The sequence below is a fragment of the Vanacampus margaritifer genome, chromosome 8, assembly GCF_051991255.1.
Source record: "Vanacampus margaritifer isolate UIUO_Vmar chromosome 8, RoL_Vmar_1.0, whole genome shotgun sequence".
In the NCBI taxonomy this organism is placed as follows: Eukaryota; Metazoa; Chordata; class Actinopteri; order Syngnathiformes; family Syngnathidae; genus Vanacampus; species Vanacampus margaritifer.
This window is the reverse complement of record NC_135439.1, coordinates 8,201,003-8,217,533: the sequence shown is the minus strand read 5'-3', so window position 1 is coordinate 8,217,533 and position 16,531 is coordinate 8,201,003. Positions and strand designations below refer to the sequence as shown.

Sequence of the window (16,531 nt, the reverse complement as noted above, 5' to 3'; positions counted from 1 at the left end):
ATCCATGTTTCGCTCTGATTGATGAGACAAAGGGGGTCTCTTCTGCCTTGTGAAGAGTTCAGTGTATATAATGGAAATGGTGGTTTTAGCTTTGCTCCATTTTTCTTTTTTTTTTTGACAGGTTGTTCTTGTCAGCGTTTAACTGCCCCACAGCTATGGTTGCGCTGCCAATTGATTGGCAGAATAATTATGGATGTGATTTGCTCGACCACCGGTGATGAGGGAGTGGAGTGATAACTTTTTTTTTTTTTTTTCATACCAAGAGTGGAGAAATCTGCTTGCACACCACAGTCTGCTCACTGACACATGCTCTGGGAAAAAAAGTGAATTTCGCTTAACAGAGGATCTGGCTTATATCTACCTATCCCAGTCAGATTTTTATGGTAGATAATTAGACAGTGTCTGGCATGATGTATGTAACAGTTGTTGAACAGTAACAACAAGGCAGGAGAAGTGACTGTATAGAGTGTTTAACTTCGATTTTCTGCTATTCCTGCCTCTGTTATTTTTCAGATCCCACATCAGCCAGACTGTTTTCTGAAGCAGATCTGGGATTAAAAAAAATAATAAAAAATTGGTCAACATACACCAACACTGGGATAGTCTTTTGGAGACATCGGACAATTGGACCCTTGCTGACTTTGATTGGAAGAGAGGGAAATATGCTCAAATTAAGTTCCATTATCAGCATGACTTTAACAATTAATTGAAGAATTTGATTACAAAAAAAAGACCTGAAACAAAATCTCTGCTTTGAAACTTCACAGTGGCCATTTTTCCACATGGACTAATATTACTGAAAACACTGTCGAGAGAGTTGGTGTGATGGCGGTGACCCAGGACACAAGCAAAAGACACAGAACATCCAAAGTTTGGGATTATTTCACACTTAAAATCGAAAAAGGGAAGTTTGCTTTACTGCAAAAGCAATGAGATAATCTGTAGAATAATCAATTCTAGAAATTCTAGTCAATAGCTGCAGCCCTAGTGTGCACCTTGCCACAGCACCAGCATTGCGGGATGCCATTAACACGCCTGCCCTACGTCATCCCCCTATGTCATGCTCCGATACTTCCTCTGAACATTGTTGCTGGGTCGACCCCACTAGTACATTTTATTAAGTACAGCGACCGTGACCAGAATGCTGACTTTTACAAGCAGTGGAAGTGAGGAGTCCCGCAGCTCTGCTTTCGGATCCAAAACGATGAGCAGTGTGCTGCTCAGCCACGTAATTGACATATCCTTAAATAAAAGGAAAGAGCGGGATATGAATGCCTTCTTCACAGGGACAGTTTCCGCGGCGCCATTAAGCCCTTCCTTTAAAAGGAAGCACCGACATTAAAGGCTATTGCTTCGGCAAATCCCCGATTCTTTCTTCTTTTGCGTTTTAATGAAAACACGGCTTAGCATAGCTTGCTACACGATAGTAGCGCTCACGTGCGCTTGCAGTACTCAATCGCGTTGCTATTTTAGTCGCCAAGACGCTCCAAAATACTTTGCCCTAGAGGGCTGGAAAAAGTGAGGAGTTGACTGAGGGGCAGGTGAGTCGGGTTCCCACCCCTCCCTGATTATCCCCTTGCAATCGCTGGGAAAACAAAGCGTCTCCCACCCACACTCTAGATAAAGGCGTTGATATGGAAGGTATGACCGAGGTTTCGGTGGAGGGTGAAGATACCAAAGACTTGTTACCAGGTTACATCACAGCACTTGTGTTGTTATGAGCGCGCGTGCCAACATCTCAAGGAGTAATAGAAGGTAGAGCGCTTAGCGATTCCCCCTCCCTGATGCCAAGTTGCCATCACACCACAGGAAGATTCTTGTCATAATAATCTCACCCCTTTTTCTCCCTTCACTGCGTGGCTCTCTTTGCGCACACCGTCCGGACGAGCATTTAACAATCACTTGTCAAAATATTTACTGTCTTAGCGACATTGTATTTAATGGCGCGTCTGTCACGCGTGTGTAGTCGTGTGTTCGCGGCGGTCTCGCGATGTTGCGTTGCGTGTCGTTACTCGCGATGGATTCGTGACTGCGGTTTAAAAAAGAAAAAGGAATGGGGGGGGGGATTCATTTTTGAAAATTGTAGATAAGTGCAGGAGAGCACCGGTTTGGTACCTGTCACAGCTCTTGTGTGTGTGTAAGTGCATGACTGTGAGCTTGAATAGCCTGAGGAAATTGCGGCTGTTATGCTGCGTGTGGTATTTGAGTGGAACTTGTTGTCGTCATGCTGTAAGAAGTTCCGGGCAGAACATAAATAAGGTTCTCTGTAATGTGGTATTATTATTATTATTACATAATACGACAATGTTTTGACTGTATTACGGAAAAAATGGTGAACTTGCCTGAGGTCTCCCTTCCTAGGCGAATTCGGAGTGTCACCATACAGCATGTGCATATTTCGCTAAACACAGTCTGCGTAATGTGCATTTAGTGGAGGAAGTGAAGACTTGACTCACCTGTTCCATTGGGGTCATTGTGTGGCCACGGCAGCACGGAAACCAAACAACTTCAGTCAAATTCAGTTGCTTGTTGGTTGACATAATAGTGTTCTGATTAAACCTTCAATTTAAGTCTTATCGTATTTAGTTGACATTTCTCAAATTTAAGAAACATTGTTTTTTTTTTTACTACGAAAATAGTACATTACTTTTATACTTTTTTAAATTTTTTATTTTTTTATACTTAATGCAGGGATGTGATTTTTCCGCTAATTCGTGGAATTCCGCTTTTTTTTATCTCCCCCCCCAAAAAAAAAATTCCGATTTTTTTTATTTTTTTTATTTTTTTTTTAGTAGTTCATTATGTATGCACATGACTCCGACAGATAACATCTTCTGCTATAACAAAGACATTTGTGGTATGCTCTAATATGAGTTACTTTTCATTTGGTGATGATACAATTATTTGTTCATGAAATTTGAACTCTTCAACATTATTTATGTGTTAACTTAGTAATCACATTAGTTAGATATGATGATATTCTCAGTGATAGTTTTTAAAAGCAAAGGCAGTCCAATGTTTTTGAATGTGACTGATTTTGAGTTGACTAAAACTGCCATTTTATATGGGATAGTTCAATATACATTGAAAATTTATGCTGTTGTTTTGTCTATTTCTTTGTCATGTGAGTGCATTGAAAGTACTTAAAAACGCGGAAAACCCATGAGCTCCGGCCTTGTCCCCCCACCAGGGCACTGCCCTGGACCTAGCTGGGTGCCAGCGGCCCCCAGACCCCCGGCTAAATTTTCAGATAATTTCACTTTGGTCAAATCACATCCCTGTTAATGACATAGTATTAATATAATGTAAAATGATATAAATAATTACATTTGTGCATCACGATTCATTTCTGTTGTGTGCGACCTGGCTACTCCGACTCAATAAACTGCAGCAATCTTATTTGTTTCTCGTAAATAAACATAATTATATCCCTCTGAGTATTGTTACATTATTTGTCTACATGTGTTGATGAAGCATGTGAAGACATTCCTTAAAGCATTATAGCGCCGCCAGATTGATTCTATTCCTTTGTTTTGTTTGTTAGAAACAAGCTAAATAGGACTTAAGGCAAAGTTATGTGCTTGTTTTAAATACATGATGTGTAATTCTCTGTATCGTAAAGTTGAACAGGAAACTTCAACTGACTGCATTAAACTGCTTTTGTAGCCCTTTTTATCGTTAACAATCTGCTGAAGTACTGTTTGTTGTGAAGTGGATCGAGTTCACTGCCAGTATAGGGCTCTATACTGTATCTAAAAATTTTGCTTGCAAGTCAAAGCAAACAATTGTCCAAATGGCAGCTTGTATTCTAAAAATGTGTATATCGGGTTACTTGTATCTTTAAGCACCACTATATGTCAAAACACACAAGGAATTTGCCTCCAGTAGTCGGGGGCCATTCGATTACCTCCGTAAACAACCCGCACTCACAAAATATACATTATGGAGGTAAACATAAAAGTATTGAGAGTCATTAAGCAATACCAAGTGTTCAGTGGTTTGGTAATAGTGATCAGCTCCAAATATACAAATAATGCAGATTCACTAAGCTGCAATGATGGTTGAAATGATGACACATTTTAATCAGTTTCCAAACTGTACACATTTCGGAACGGTAGATTTGAGCTTCCACTGTGTTTATTTTCTGCTGAATCTGATTTTTTTCCCTTCTCTTTTACTGCAGAGCTTTAGCTAACTTGCGGCTAACACTGTGGCATGTGGTCACGCACTCACAGGTTAAGTTATTACTCTTTACTAGGAACTGTCAGGTTAGTGCTGATTGCAGTTCCCTACACGTGGAAAAAAAGCCATGTCGACGCTTTCACACATCAACACCCCCCCCCCCTCCCTTGGGATTCAATGCTCAGCTCAGGTAGGCTTGGCAGTAACAATCGAGGAAATCTGAACTGCTTATAATGTCACATCTGTGTCATAATCACATTAGGTGCCTGAAAGCGATTCAGTTGTGACAAGACAATTGAGAGTAGCCCTTGAAAAGGTGCTATTAAAATGGGCTCATTTGGTCGGGTTGTATGATGCACCTGGACTGCTCTGTTTAGTGAGGCCTGGTCATAATATTTGCTAACAGCTGGACAATAGCTCATTCACAGTAAGATCATAGGTACAATGAAATAATTCATGTGAGATGAGTTGTAAAATAATGGAAAAATAGAAACCCAGCTGTCATTCAAATGGAGACAAAGGAAATGATATGCTATGTGTTGGAGTTGAGAACCTTCGTCCTTCCATCCATTTTCTGTAGCTCTTGTCTTCATTAGGGTTGCAACTTGCAAGTAAACTGGATCCCATCCCAGCTGACTTCAAATAATGGACATTAAAGTTGACTTAAAAACAACATAGCTTTGCCTTATGAAAAGCTTAATAATAACAAACAATGCAAAACATCAATTGTTAGCATCGATAGTGTTGGTTTGGTTTTAGAAGCAACAGATGTTTTAACGCCAACTGGATTTGTATAATATTCATTCACGGTTCATCCGGCTTTATTGTAGCATAAGCCGAACCTATAAAACCAAGTATAACTGTACCATAAATCTGATATTGTTTATTATTTTTTAATAATGCAGATTAAAGTATTGCTTGTGTTTCTTAAAAATATATATATGGAAAGAGGACCTTGAAAAAAAGTATTGCACATTTAATCGCAATAATAGAGAAAAAATGCAAATAGGTTAAAAAAAATATATATATCAGACCTAATATGAACTGCTTCAGATGATTTCGTATTCATGCATATATTGACGGTTTCTATAAGTATGGTTTGATTATGGTGCTATTAAGAGGTACATCAAGTCAGGTAAATCCCTACTAAAAGCCAGGTACCAAATGTACGGCTTACCACAGCTATTTGTAAGTGATACAAAGGAAGGCAAGACTCTTAGTTGTTGTGTTTGAAACAAGGGTTCTAACTAAGTGCATGCTAAGTAGAAACAAGAATGGCGCAATAGCTGAAAACGAGGAACAGCGTCAAAGTCGATGACGCAGATGGTGACCCGTCGACATAATGACGTTAACTCAGCATGGTTGCGTTGAGTAATCCTCGCGTATTACTCAGCTCTCTTGCCTCATTGGCCATTCTTCAATCAACGAAGGCCTGGCCCGTCTTAACAGCTTTGACAGGTTGATTGAGAGATTTCTGACGCAAGGACATAATGGCCGCTTTGTCGTCATTGTGCAAATGTTGTCAAGACATGTCTGGAAAAAGATCTAGGTCAATTAAAAATCATTTGAAAATTGCCATTCATCCCTAAAGAATGAAGAACTGCTGACAGTTCTTTCACCCTCAAAATTAACCTTTTTTTTTTTTTCCTTGACTGCGGTCACGGTGACACGCTCCGCTCTTATATTGCCATCAAAGGAGCTCAATACGTTCAGTATGTGTGGGTTCAAAATGCCTGTGGGGGCGTAATGCCTGAACTCATAACCTTATTCAGTGCGAACACGCACAATGTTTTTATGCCAGCTCAATACTACCATGCATTCCTCCGCTTGTATTTTTTTGGTTGCTTCCTATTCAATGACATCATCACCACCCGTTAACAAATGATCAATCAATCTCCCCCATATTTCCTCAAATGGCAATCATGTCTTAAGAGGCTGCATCCCAGTTAGTTGCAAGACAAATAAACGCCTCCCTTTTCCTATCAAGAGAATGGGTTGTATTGTAAATTTAATTTAATCAGTTCATTGATAGTATCCTTCACACATTAAATAAAGTGCGCTTAGCATTGGAACATTTTAATCTGAAAACTATTTTTTTTTTAACATGTTAATGCCGTTTTGGTGACAGTAAACAATCTTTTGAAATGTAGCTAAGATAACTTATTAACTCTTTGACTGCCAGACGTTTTCAGAAAAGGGATGCCGTGGGTGCCAGCCGATTTTAAGCATTTTGACTGATCTTTCAAGGTCCATAGAAAATTATGTGTTTGGACTATGGAAACACACATACTGCCAAAACAAGATTGGACTCTCATCTTCCATCAGAAAAAAAAAAATTGTTTCTACCTTATTCTGTTTTTGAGTAATCAACAATAGAAAATGGTTAGTTTCACCTGTTTTGAAAAAAAAAAAAAACGTCTTTTAACGTCTTTGGCACTCCTCCATAGGATTTTACGAAACGTTATTTAACGTTTTTGGCAGTCAAAGAGTTAAAGATGACATTTTTTTTAAAAAAGCGTATAACAATGCTCATCTGATATTAGGGAGGGTGTGCACAAGCATTTTGTTCTTAGTGGTAGAGGTTTATGCTTTTTGTTTTATGGAAACCTCACTTTTACTTTGCTACACATTGTTAGTTACAAAATGAGAGGAACACACTTGGTAAGTCATCACTTTGTCGTAGGAAGCTATTATTACTTTGACACACGCCCACGTTAACGTTACGACATCCAGCGACGTCTGTGAAACGACAGGATTTACGTTTCTGGTGCTGAATCTGTCTAATAACAGTCCATTGTGTGTGTGTGTGTGGTGCAATTGAATAAATATTTTTGCTCTAGACAACGGATATACACGGTTGTCGAATGACAGCAATGATGTGTGATTCAGTTCTTGCCAGGAAAGTTGCTGACATGGCAATACACCTTTTCTCCATACACCTTCCTCCTCAGTCCACCTCCGACTTCTTGTTCACGCAATGGCTTTCCTCAACAGACCAGGGGGGGCCTCTGAGCATCCCACGGCCCGACAGAGTAATGAAGGCAGCAGGGGGGCGGATTTGGTTGTTACTGCCCGGTGGTGTTGCGCTTCGTAATGCCTGCCGCTACCCGAGGCCCTCTAATTAAGACAGTGAACTTGGCCTTGCCGATTACGAAGCAGCTGGATCATTAGCGTGGCGGGTCAAAGAGCAGGCATCTCCATGTAGCGAGGCGCCATGCCTTTCATCAACTTGTGCCTTTGCCAGCGCACCTCCCGCAGCCACTGGAATTGTACGCTTGCATTTTTTTCAGGGTGGACAAGATAGGGTAACATTTTGCGGATAGTTAATAGCAACTGCAATTCAATGGGTACACAGAGCAATTTGTTCACTACACTTTAGTATTTCTTAAGACAGCCAAATCTTGATTCACAAACCTAAAGGTGGCTTTTTGTGTATTTGACTTGTTTCGCTTCCTTCGTGGTGATTTTTTCCCCCCCCTCCTGCATTCTTTGCATACAGGATAATTATCCTGAATTATTATTTGCAGTCTCATAAAAGATAAAATACGCCCACACTCCTACTCTTGTCCTCTTTGCAGGGGGAAAAATATAGCCATCATCTGCCAAAAAACAACACTCCTCTCAGAGACGCTAATAATAGTAGTGATGATAATTACAATTTGAAACGGTAATGCTAACCATTTGAAATTTCGGTGTGCGTTTTCTGTAAACCGTTTCATCCCTACGCGGATGTATATGTCGGGGGGTTCAAATTATGGTTTTCCTTTTATTACAGTATCGACACACAAGCATCAAATATCGATTCGGGAGCATTTATGACAATTTTTTACTCTTTTCATTGGATGTGTGGTGAGGTCGATGTGCTTTTATTGCACAGCTAAAACAAAAGTAAAAGTTTTATTATTACGTAAAGTACAACTTTAGGCAATGACTGCAAACTGTTTTAACCTCTGGGGGTTATTTGACCATTTTTTGGCTTTTTTTTGGTTCTGACCAAGCCATTTCAAAATAAAATAACGCCCATGGGTTAAATCTATTTCTTTGTGTTTTTATTTTATCAAACAAAAATGGTATTTTAATGTTCGATTTTTATCTCACTGTGTTCATCATATTCAATTTGTTGGCTCGAAGTGTATGGCACAGATGAGAATATAATGATAATCGCTGTACGGAATAGCCTTTTTCGACAAATCAAATTGTCCGAAAATGCTCTTAGTTTGATGTTGTAATTGCCGGCCATAGAAATGACAGAAATGCTGCTTTTAAATGTCAGTTAGTCACATTTGACTTAAGTTTCTGGGTGAAGATATTTAGTCTTTGTTTGTGTTTTGACAGTCAAGAAGCTTCTCTGCCATTGATAAACATGCTTTTAGTCAGATGATTCTGAAGTCTGCTCATTTTAGTTCTCATGAGCTTGGAGGTGAACACCTATTTCATTACTTTCATTCACTCTTACTCGTTAATGTCAACGTTAAACTCTTATCTCAAGGCACCACTGTACTAATAATGATCCAAAAAAACAACACTGTGCCCCTTGTTACTGCCCTCATGAAAAATTGTAAATGAGTGTGAATACAATCCACAGGGAGGACACACAGAATTGTTGAAACTACTGCGGGAGCTGTCTGTGATATATATATTTATTTATTTATTAAATCACAGACAGCTCCCGCAGTAGTTTATATATATATATATATATATATATATATATATATATATAGATAGATAGATAGATAGATAGATAGGTTAAAATCTCTACTTTTAAATGCCAACAAAAAGATTCAAGGCAGATGTCCTTTTTGTATGCTAATTAAATGTAACAAATATGAAGTGTTGTAAATATACTAATTTAACCCCTCAACCTATAACAGATAACAAGTAGTGAGTAGTGATCATATCATGTTCATACCAATGTCTTCCTTGTTGAAAATCCACAGATAAACAAGCGGAAAGGAAAATGGTCACAACCTAGAGTTTGGAATTAGTTTGGCCAAAGATAGAATTGAACCCAGTGCATGTAAAGTGGTCCTGAAAAATTGGTCATTAACCGGAATAATTTGTGCATGTTACAGATTCACTAAAACAGACAAAAAAGGACGATTGTAATGGATCATTTCTGTTGCTTGCATGCAGTAAATACTATAAATGTTCTGAAGAAAAACGAGAATTGAGCAAGAAGACATTATTTACGACAGGCAAATGCTCCACCCCATTAAATATTTCTCCAAGCTTGATCTAGCCTTGTCCCTCTTGGAATTCTGTTGACGTGGGGGAAAAAAATGCCTTAATCATCTGCTTGTGTCTGTACCCATAACAGATATTGAATTGGCTGCTGAGCCTCCGCTAACCTCCCGCTGTTAGAGATCAATGGACTTGGCAAGCGCAAACTTCCTCTGACCAGCTGACGGCAAAGCAGTTTGCTCCATTTAGAAATGTCCTCCTGCTGTGCCTTATAGAAGCCTGGTAGATAATTATTTCTATGATATATGACACCCATTTCCACTCGCGAAATTTGACTCTTTAATACAGCACGTTTTATCTGTCAACCAGTTGACAGTAAAAAATGTTCTTATCGTCTGTAGGGCAATACAATTTATGGTCACTGTCATTTTACTAAATCTAATGGACCATTTATTGTTTTCGATATAAGTGAGTAAAAGCTATCATGCACACATATTTTGTATGATTGAAAGTGTAGTGTGTGGAAAAAAAGTGTTTTAGTAAGTTTAATTTTTTTTTAAGCATGTGGGAGGAGTAAAACTCTTAAATGTGTTTTTATATGGTTTCACATATTTTCACCTATTGCGAGGTAAGCATGTGCAGTGATAAATGGGGGTTCAGTGTACTCTCAAATCCCCAACCCAAATGTAAGCAAACAGAGCATTAAAAATTATTTCTCAATATGCAAATTTAGGGTATCTTCTTGTAAAAAAAAAAAAAAAACGGCCAACAAAAACTCATCTGAACAGTTTTTAACGATCACTTTCTACAACATTGATTTTAACTGTCATCCGCAGCTGGCCTCTGTTATTCTCCAGCCCCGTTGATTCAGAAAGAGGTGTGTATTTACGTCCCTTTGCCCACGTTAAGCCTCACAATGAGCTCCTTGATCTGAGTGTTCATGGCCACTCTGTTATTTTCACACTCCCCCCCCACCCCATCAGACGCTGATCCTCAACCCAGAAGACCGACTCATGATACGTTAACTAATCAGGCTGAGATCTCTGAGAACTTGATTATGGCGTCGTAACCGTGCACACTGGAAGTGTGTTAAAAAGTCTGCACTGTACCGGGCTTAGCGTGTACTTTGCAGCAGAAGCTGTACAAGTGACCTGTAGTTGACTAGTATGAAAGTCTTAGGTCGATGCATTACGTTTTTTCATTGTGACGTCATTGTTTTTAATACACATGCAGTTCTATGATGTTTAGTTTGAAATTAAGCTTCAACTGGGATTGGTCTTCAAAAGCTTGAAGCTTTTTTTTTTTTTGGCTTATTATCTGTCAAACTGCTGCTTGATGTGAAGCGAGTGGAGGTGAGTTTGCTGCCGCCATCTAGGGCTCATCTTGCAGTTTTTTTTTGCTGGCAAGTCAAAGCAAAAAAATGGGCAAAGCGGGCAGGGTCACGTTACCGCTGATGCGGCCGATTAAAACTGACTAAAAAAGAGCTTGTGGTTAATCACCGTTGGTGGTGGATGATTGAGAAATGGCGTAAAGTCAAATTGGACTCTAAGGTAGATTCTTTAGTTTGTAAAGACTTGGATGGCCTCAGTAGTGTAGGTGTAAGAAGGCTTTTTTGGCGGGTAAGAACCTCTCTTGAAAGGCCCTCGGAGGTTTGATCCAGGGTATCAGAGTGATTCAGTACAATAGAGCTCACTATCTTCAGGCACTTTTGAATCACCGTTTGCAAATTCCCTCAAAAGAATGGGATACAATTTCAGATTGCGCACAAAGACTATTTTTGAAGAATAGAGTGTTTGGCCTATTGAGGACTGTCAGGACTGTTTATTCCCAGCACGACACACACAGAACTAAAAAAACAACAACACACAAAATGGTAAGTTTGTTTTCGCCGTCAACCAGTTCAAGGTGTCATCCCACTCCTTTCCCCCCCCCCTGCGCGGATACCCGTCTTCACCTACATTTAGAACTTACGGCTTATCTGGTCCGCCCCTCTATTTTCGGACAAGCGGGGCAGTGTGCCAGAAAGGACAGCGAGACAGGCTGTTGCAGACACACACTGGGTGGAGGACAGTTTGCAAGATGACACTGCCTGCCTTGTTTATGGCAGAGGCTCCGTAAGGCGAGTGGGCGGGCAAGCTGGAAGGCTGGGCAGACGGGAGAGAGAGGGGGAAAGGGGGTTTTACTAGCCACAAGAGAGTTAGAATTCTTCCTGAGCCATTGCCCCATTTGGCTGGCAGTTGTGAAAACAATTGCCCAGCATTTACTCTCCCTCCCTCTCTCTCTCTCTCTCGCTCTCTCTCCCTCTCTTTCTCTCTTTCTCCCTCAGTGCAGATGGAGTCTTAGCTATGAGTCAGCTCTAAGAGCAGCGAGTGGAAGAGAAGGTGGTGGTCTAGTAATCTGCTGCACAGCCAGTTAAAGCATGCAAACTACTTCAGTTTTTTTTGCTCACTTAACATATCGTCGTAGCCCAATACAAAACACGCTTTGTGTTTTTAAGATGAAAAACACCGCAAATGAATATTTTGAATCAACAAAAAAAAATGGCAACACATGCTTTTCTGCTTTTTGAAGTTGAAATATTTGATTGTTATGTTCCAAGTCCATCCATCCATTTTCTTATGAATGCTTGTTCTTATTTTGGGTCGCGGCTGAAACTTAGCTATATTCTAATGCTAATTGTTGCAAATTGGAAACAGATACAAATATACTTTTTTTTCCTGATGAAAGAAGAGACTCTAATCTTTCTTTTGGTAGGTTCCATGTTTTCAATATTCTGTAGAACTTGCAAAATCAGTCAAAATCCTGTAAAACAGCCTTTAGTGAAAATGGAGTGAATGAGTTTAAATACTGCTGGTCATTGTCATTCTTCACTGAAAACTGAGAACCCCAATGAATAGCTCGGCCTTCAATACAAAAAAAGTGGTGACTTCTTCAAGCAATGCACAGTTAACTGATATAAGCATGCTGTCTTCTATTTCTCTAGACTCGCCTTGGAGAAGACAGCATGCTGATGTCCTGATCTGAGGGCCCAGACTTCAGCTCATCACCCCCACCTGCTCCTCTCCCCACCAGTCAGCCGAGCTCCAACAGAGGCCGCCGGTTTTACCTCCAGACTTTTAGGGTTTACCCCCCTCCCCCTCCCTGCTGCCCGGCCTGTCGTCAACATGACGTCGGAGCTGGAAAGTAGCCTGACTTCCATGGATTGGCTCCCTCAGCTTACCATGCAGGCGGCCATCCGCAAGGCCGACGGCCAGCACGGCCACGGGCCAGGCATGGGCAAGAAGAGCGCCCTGTTGGATCCCAACACCACGCTGGACCAGGAAGAGGTGCAACAGCACAAGGACGGCAAGCCTCCCTACAGCTACGCCAGCCTCATCACATTCGCCATCAACAGCTCGCCAAAGAAGAAGATGACGCTGAGCGAGATCTACCAGTGGATCTGTGATAACTTTCCATACTACAGAGAGGCGGGAAGTGGTTGGAAGGTAAGAAATAGTAATTGGGACCTTGTCATTCTCTTGTAGAATATTGTACAGTCAAACACCCCCCAACAAAACATCAACGTACAAAAAAACATTGTTTTGCATATTCCTGGGGTAGGGTCAAAACCTCGTAAGTCACAATTTGGAAATTAATCGATTATCAAATTAATCGACAACAACTTTAATAATCAAGTTATCGTTTGGAGCCATTGTTTAATTTAAAATTGTCCAAATACTATGATTTCAGCATATCCTTCATGAAAGAAGACGGATTAACTTCTGTGTTTAAACAAAATAAGACGTTTGCAAACATTTGTTTTTAACTTTGGAAACAATGGTTATGGTAACATAATACATCATCAACCCACCCCAACACACACACACACACTGGTATCGGTACTTGGTATCGGTATCGGTGATTACTCAAGAGTTCAGTAGACCGGTTTGAAAAAAAAGTGGTGTCAAACATCCCCATTTACAGTAATCAGGGATGTGATTTTTCCGCTAATTCGCGGAATTCCGCTTTTTTTTATCTCCCCGCCCCCCCCAAAAAAAAAATTCCGATTTTTTTTATTTTTTATTTTTTTGTAGTTCATTGTGTATGCACATGACTCCGACAGATAACATCTTCTGCTATAACAGAGACATTTGTGGTATGCTCTAATATGAGTTACTTTTCATTTGGTCATGATACAATTATTTGTTCATGAAATTTGAACTCTTCAACATTATTTGTGTGTTAACTTAGTAATCACATTAGTTAGATATGATGATATTCTCAGTGATAGTTTTTAAAACCAAAGGCAGTCCAATGTTTTTGAATGTGACTGACCTAGCTGGGTGCCAGCGGCCCCCAGACCCCCGGCTAAATTTTCAGATAATTTCACTTTGGTCAAATCACATCCCTGAGTAATATGTTATGATGGTGACGTATTTCTTCAGTTTGCATGACTTCAGATGAGTGAGTTGATTTTGAAATGAGAACGACCTGAAAGTTAACCAGCTTCACAAAACAGTTTGTGTTACACTTTGTAAGAAGTTGCCAGCGTTTGAAAGAAAGTTTCTATATTTCGTCTTGACATGATTGTTTTGCGGGCACAGGAAAACAAAGTGATATGCGAATCATCACCAATCAACGTTGGCGCTTCTGACAAAACGCGTCAAGAGAAGCCACAAGTGTCACCAAATCACACAAAGTGCCTCACTTTGCCAAATGAAAAACTGATGCAGACCCGCGTAAAGTGTGAAACTTCAGGATTAATATTCAGAGAAGTGGCTTCTGTCCATGCTAACACGCACTAAATAGCCTATTCATGGGTGGTATTATTCATTGCAGATGCCTTGATAGGAGAAGGCCATTATGCAGAAGGAGAGCGCCAGTGCTGTGTCATCATCTCAAGGAGCTTGTGATATACGGAGATGAAGCTATGCTGATTGCCTTTTAAAGGGCCCAGATGGAAATTGATATTAGAATGAGTTTTCCAATCAGTCGGCGTTTATTGGAAATAGAATCTTAGGCACTGCTTTATTGCAGTCAGACAAGATGAATGAAGCCCATTTCCTGAGGCGACAAGATCTGGCGCATGTATAGACGGCTGTACGGAGGTGTCTTTCTGTGTGTGCAAGTGAGGCGCGAGATTAAAATGCATATGTTATTTTTAATGGTTTGATTCTTGCTTGGGAGGCGCGGGCTTTTTGTTTGGAAAATCATTTTCTCGTTTCTTCTACCTTCATCCCCGCTTAATTAACGCTTGGCAACTTCACAGTCAGACAGACAAGACACTTTTGTTGCAAATAGGACAAAACGGGTCAAAACAGTGCAAGAAATTACACTAATTGCGCTGCACTGTGCCTACTCGACATGGCTCAAATTGCTATTGACACTTTCACATACAGAGGGAGGAGGTGGGGGGATGGGGGTCCTCTGTTTATGACAGTTTTATTCGCACTGTGGTGACATGACCAGAATTTCTAAGTTTATAAGCTCTCTGAATAACACTATCACTAACTTACAGTACAAACACTTCTAATGTAGAAATACAGACGCTCCCCAACTTACGAACGAGTTACGTTCCGGACGATCGTTCGTAAGGTGAATTTGTTCGTAAGTTGCTTCAGTGCTATATTTTGTATTATAATTTATGTTTAAAGCCTATATAAGTATATTGAAGGTTTATATAAGTATGTTTAAGGCTTGTACAAGTAACCTGCATTGGTTTGTACTGAAAAAAACTTTTAATAAAATGGAAAGAATACGTACAGTACTGTACTGTACTACGTATGTTAGAGAGAGAGAGCGAGAGACACACACACAGTATGTACATGTACGTAATAAGATAAATAAAATGAAGTTTAACTTACTTTTGGAAGATGTACTCGATGCTTAAGGAGATGATGGAGGAGGAGGAAGAGGAGGATTTTATATCATGAGAGATTCTTCGTCGTCGCTGGAATCGGCTTCAAAAGTTATTTCCTGCTTCATGGGGACCGGCGTTTTCTTCCTCCTCCTCCTCGACACGTTGCTGAGCCTCCAATGAGCTCTCACAGCGCCAAGCGTCGGTATTAGCGGCGGAAAAAAGCACTACGCGCAATACAAAATCGAACTTACAGCATCTCTTTCCGAACATTTTTCGACATACTGTACGCGCAGAAATGTTCGTATGTACCGTTGTTCGTAACTCGAATGTTCGTAAGTAGGGGAGCGTCTGTATACAATTAAAACGGGAAGTGCAGCAGTAATTGTGCCCATGTGAAAGCAACTGTTGCTGTCCAACAAACATTTTACACATCACATCATATCATCTGACACACAGCTCCAGTAATATTGTGTCTTTGCTGGTTTCTGCTGTGAGTCTGATGCTGTAATTTTGTGTGATCTCTGTTTTCTTCCTGCCCTCAGTCCATCAGATAAAATTCCTTACCTGCTGAGAAGTGAATACAGGACACACTCGTTATTATATCTCTGCGTGGTTTAACTTTTTTGCCATTTTCAACAGTATAGTGTTTGTCTAGTTTACTCCTAATGATCATACAGTAGCACTCACTAGTTGGGAAAAACGTCTAATATCACGTTTCAGTAACCCCCCCCTAAAGAGCAAGAATTTTATTCCAAAACTGTAAATGTAACCATGCTCTCGATAATGCAAAGTTAACTCATTTGCTCCCAAAAACGTATAAAATGGTTCTATTTTAAACAGTGCCATGGTCCCAAAAACTTTCGTTCTTTTATGCTAGAGCATAAAGAAGGCTTTAATGCAGCCTCTGAGCTGAAGAGGTCGCTTAAAGCAATGGTAATTTATAGAGTATAAGAGATCAACCAGGGCCATGTTGCAACAAGCTCTTTCCCCCAGTGTTTTCAACAGGTTTATGAATAATGATGAAACTGAACTATATTCTAATGTTATTTGCTGCAAAATAGAAACGGATACAAATTTCATCTTTGGTAGGTTCCATGTTTTAATAGCAATAGAACACGATATTCTGTGGGCCTTCCAAAATCAGTCAAAATCCAGTTAAACAGCCGGGAACGAAGGGGGTTGCTTCAGTGAAATGAATTAACCATCTTTCCGTAAATCAAAGCTGCGAGCATGTGCAAAACTTACATACATAAAACCCTAAAAAAAACCATTGTGCTGTTTCTGCACCCTTACAATTCGTGTTTCTATAAATGCTTTTGTAGGCTGAAT

At 40.1% G+C, this 16,531-nt stretch overlaps 1 protein-coding gene across 1 annotated transcript in view; it reads left to right on the top strand.

The window, feature by feature from the left end:
* foxj3 (forkhead box J3) overlaps window positions 1-16,531 on the top strand; it is a 114,142-nt gene that overhangs the window by 26,172 nt on the left and 71,439 nt on the right. The window contains exon 2 of the mRNA XM_077573832.1: window positions 12,347-12,848. Within this exon, the coding sequence (XP_077429958.1) occupies window positions 12,528-12,848 (321 nt within the window). The 5' untranslated portion in view covers window positions 12,347-12,527. The remainder of the gene's footprint in view (window positions 1-12,346; window positions 12,849-16,531) is intronic.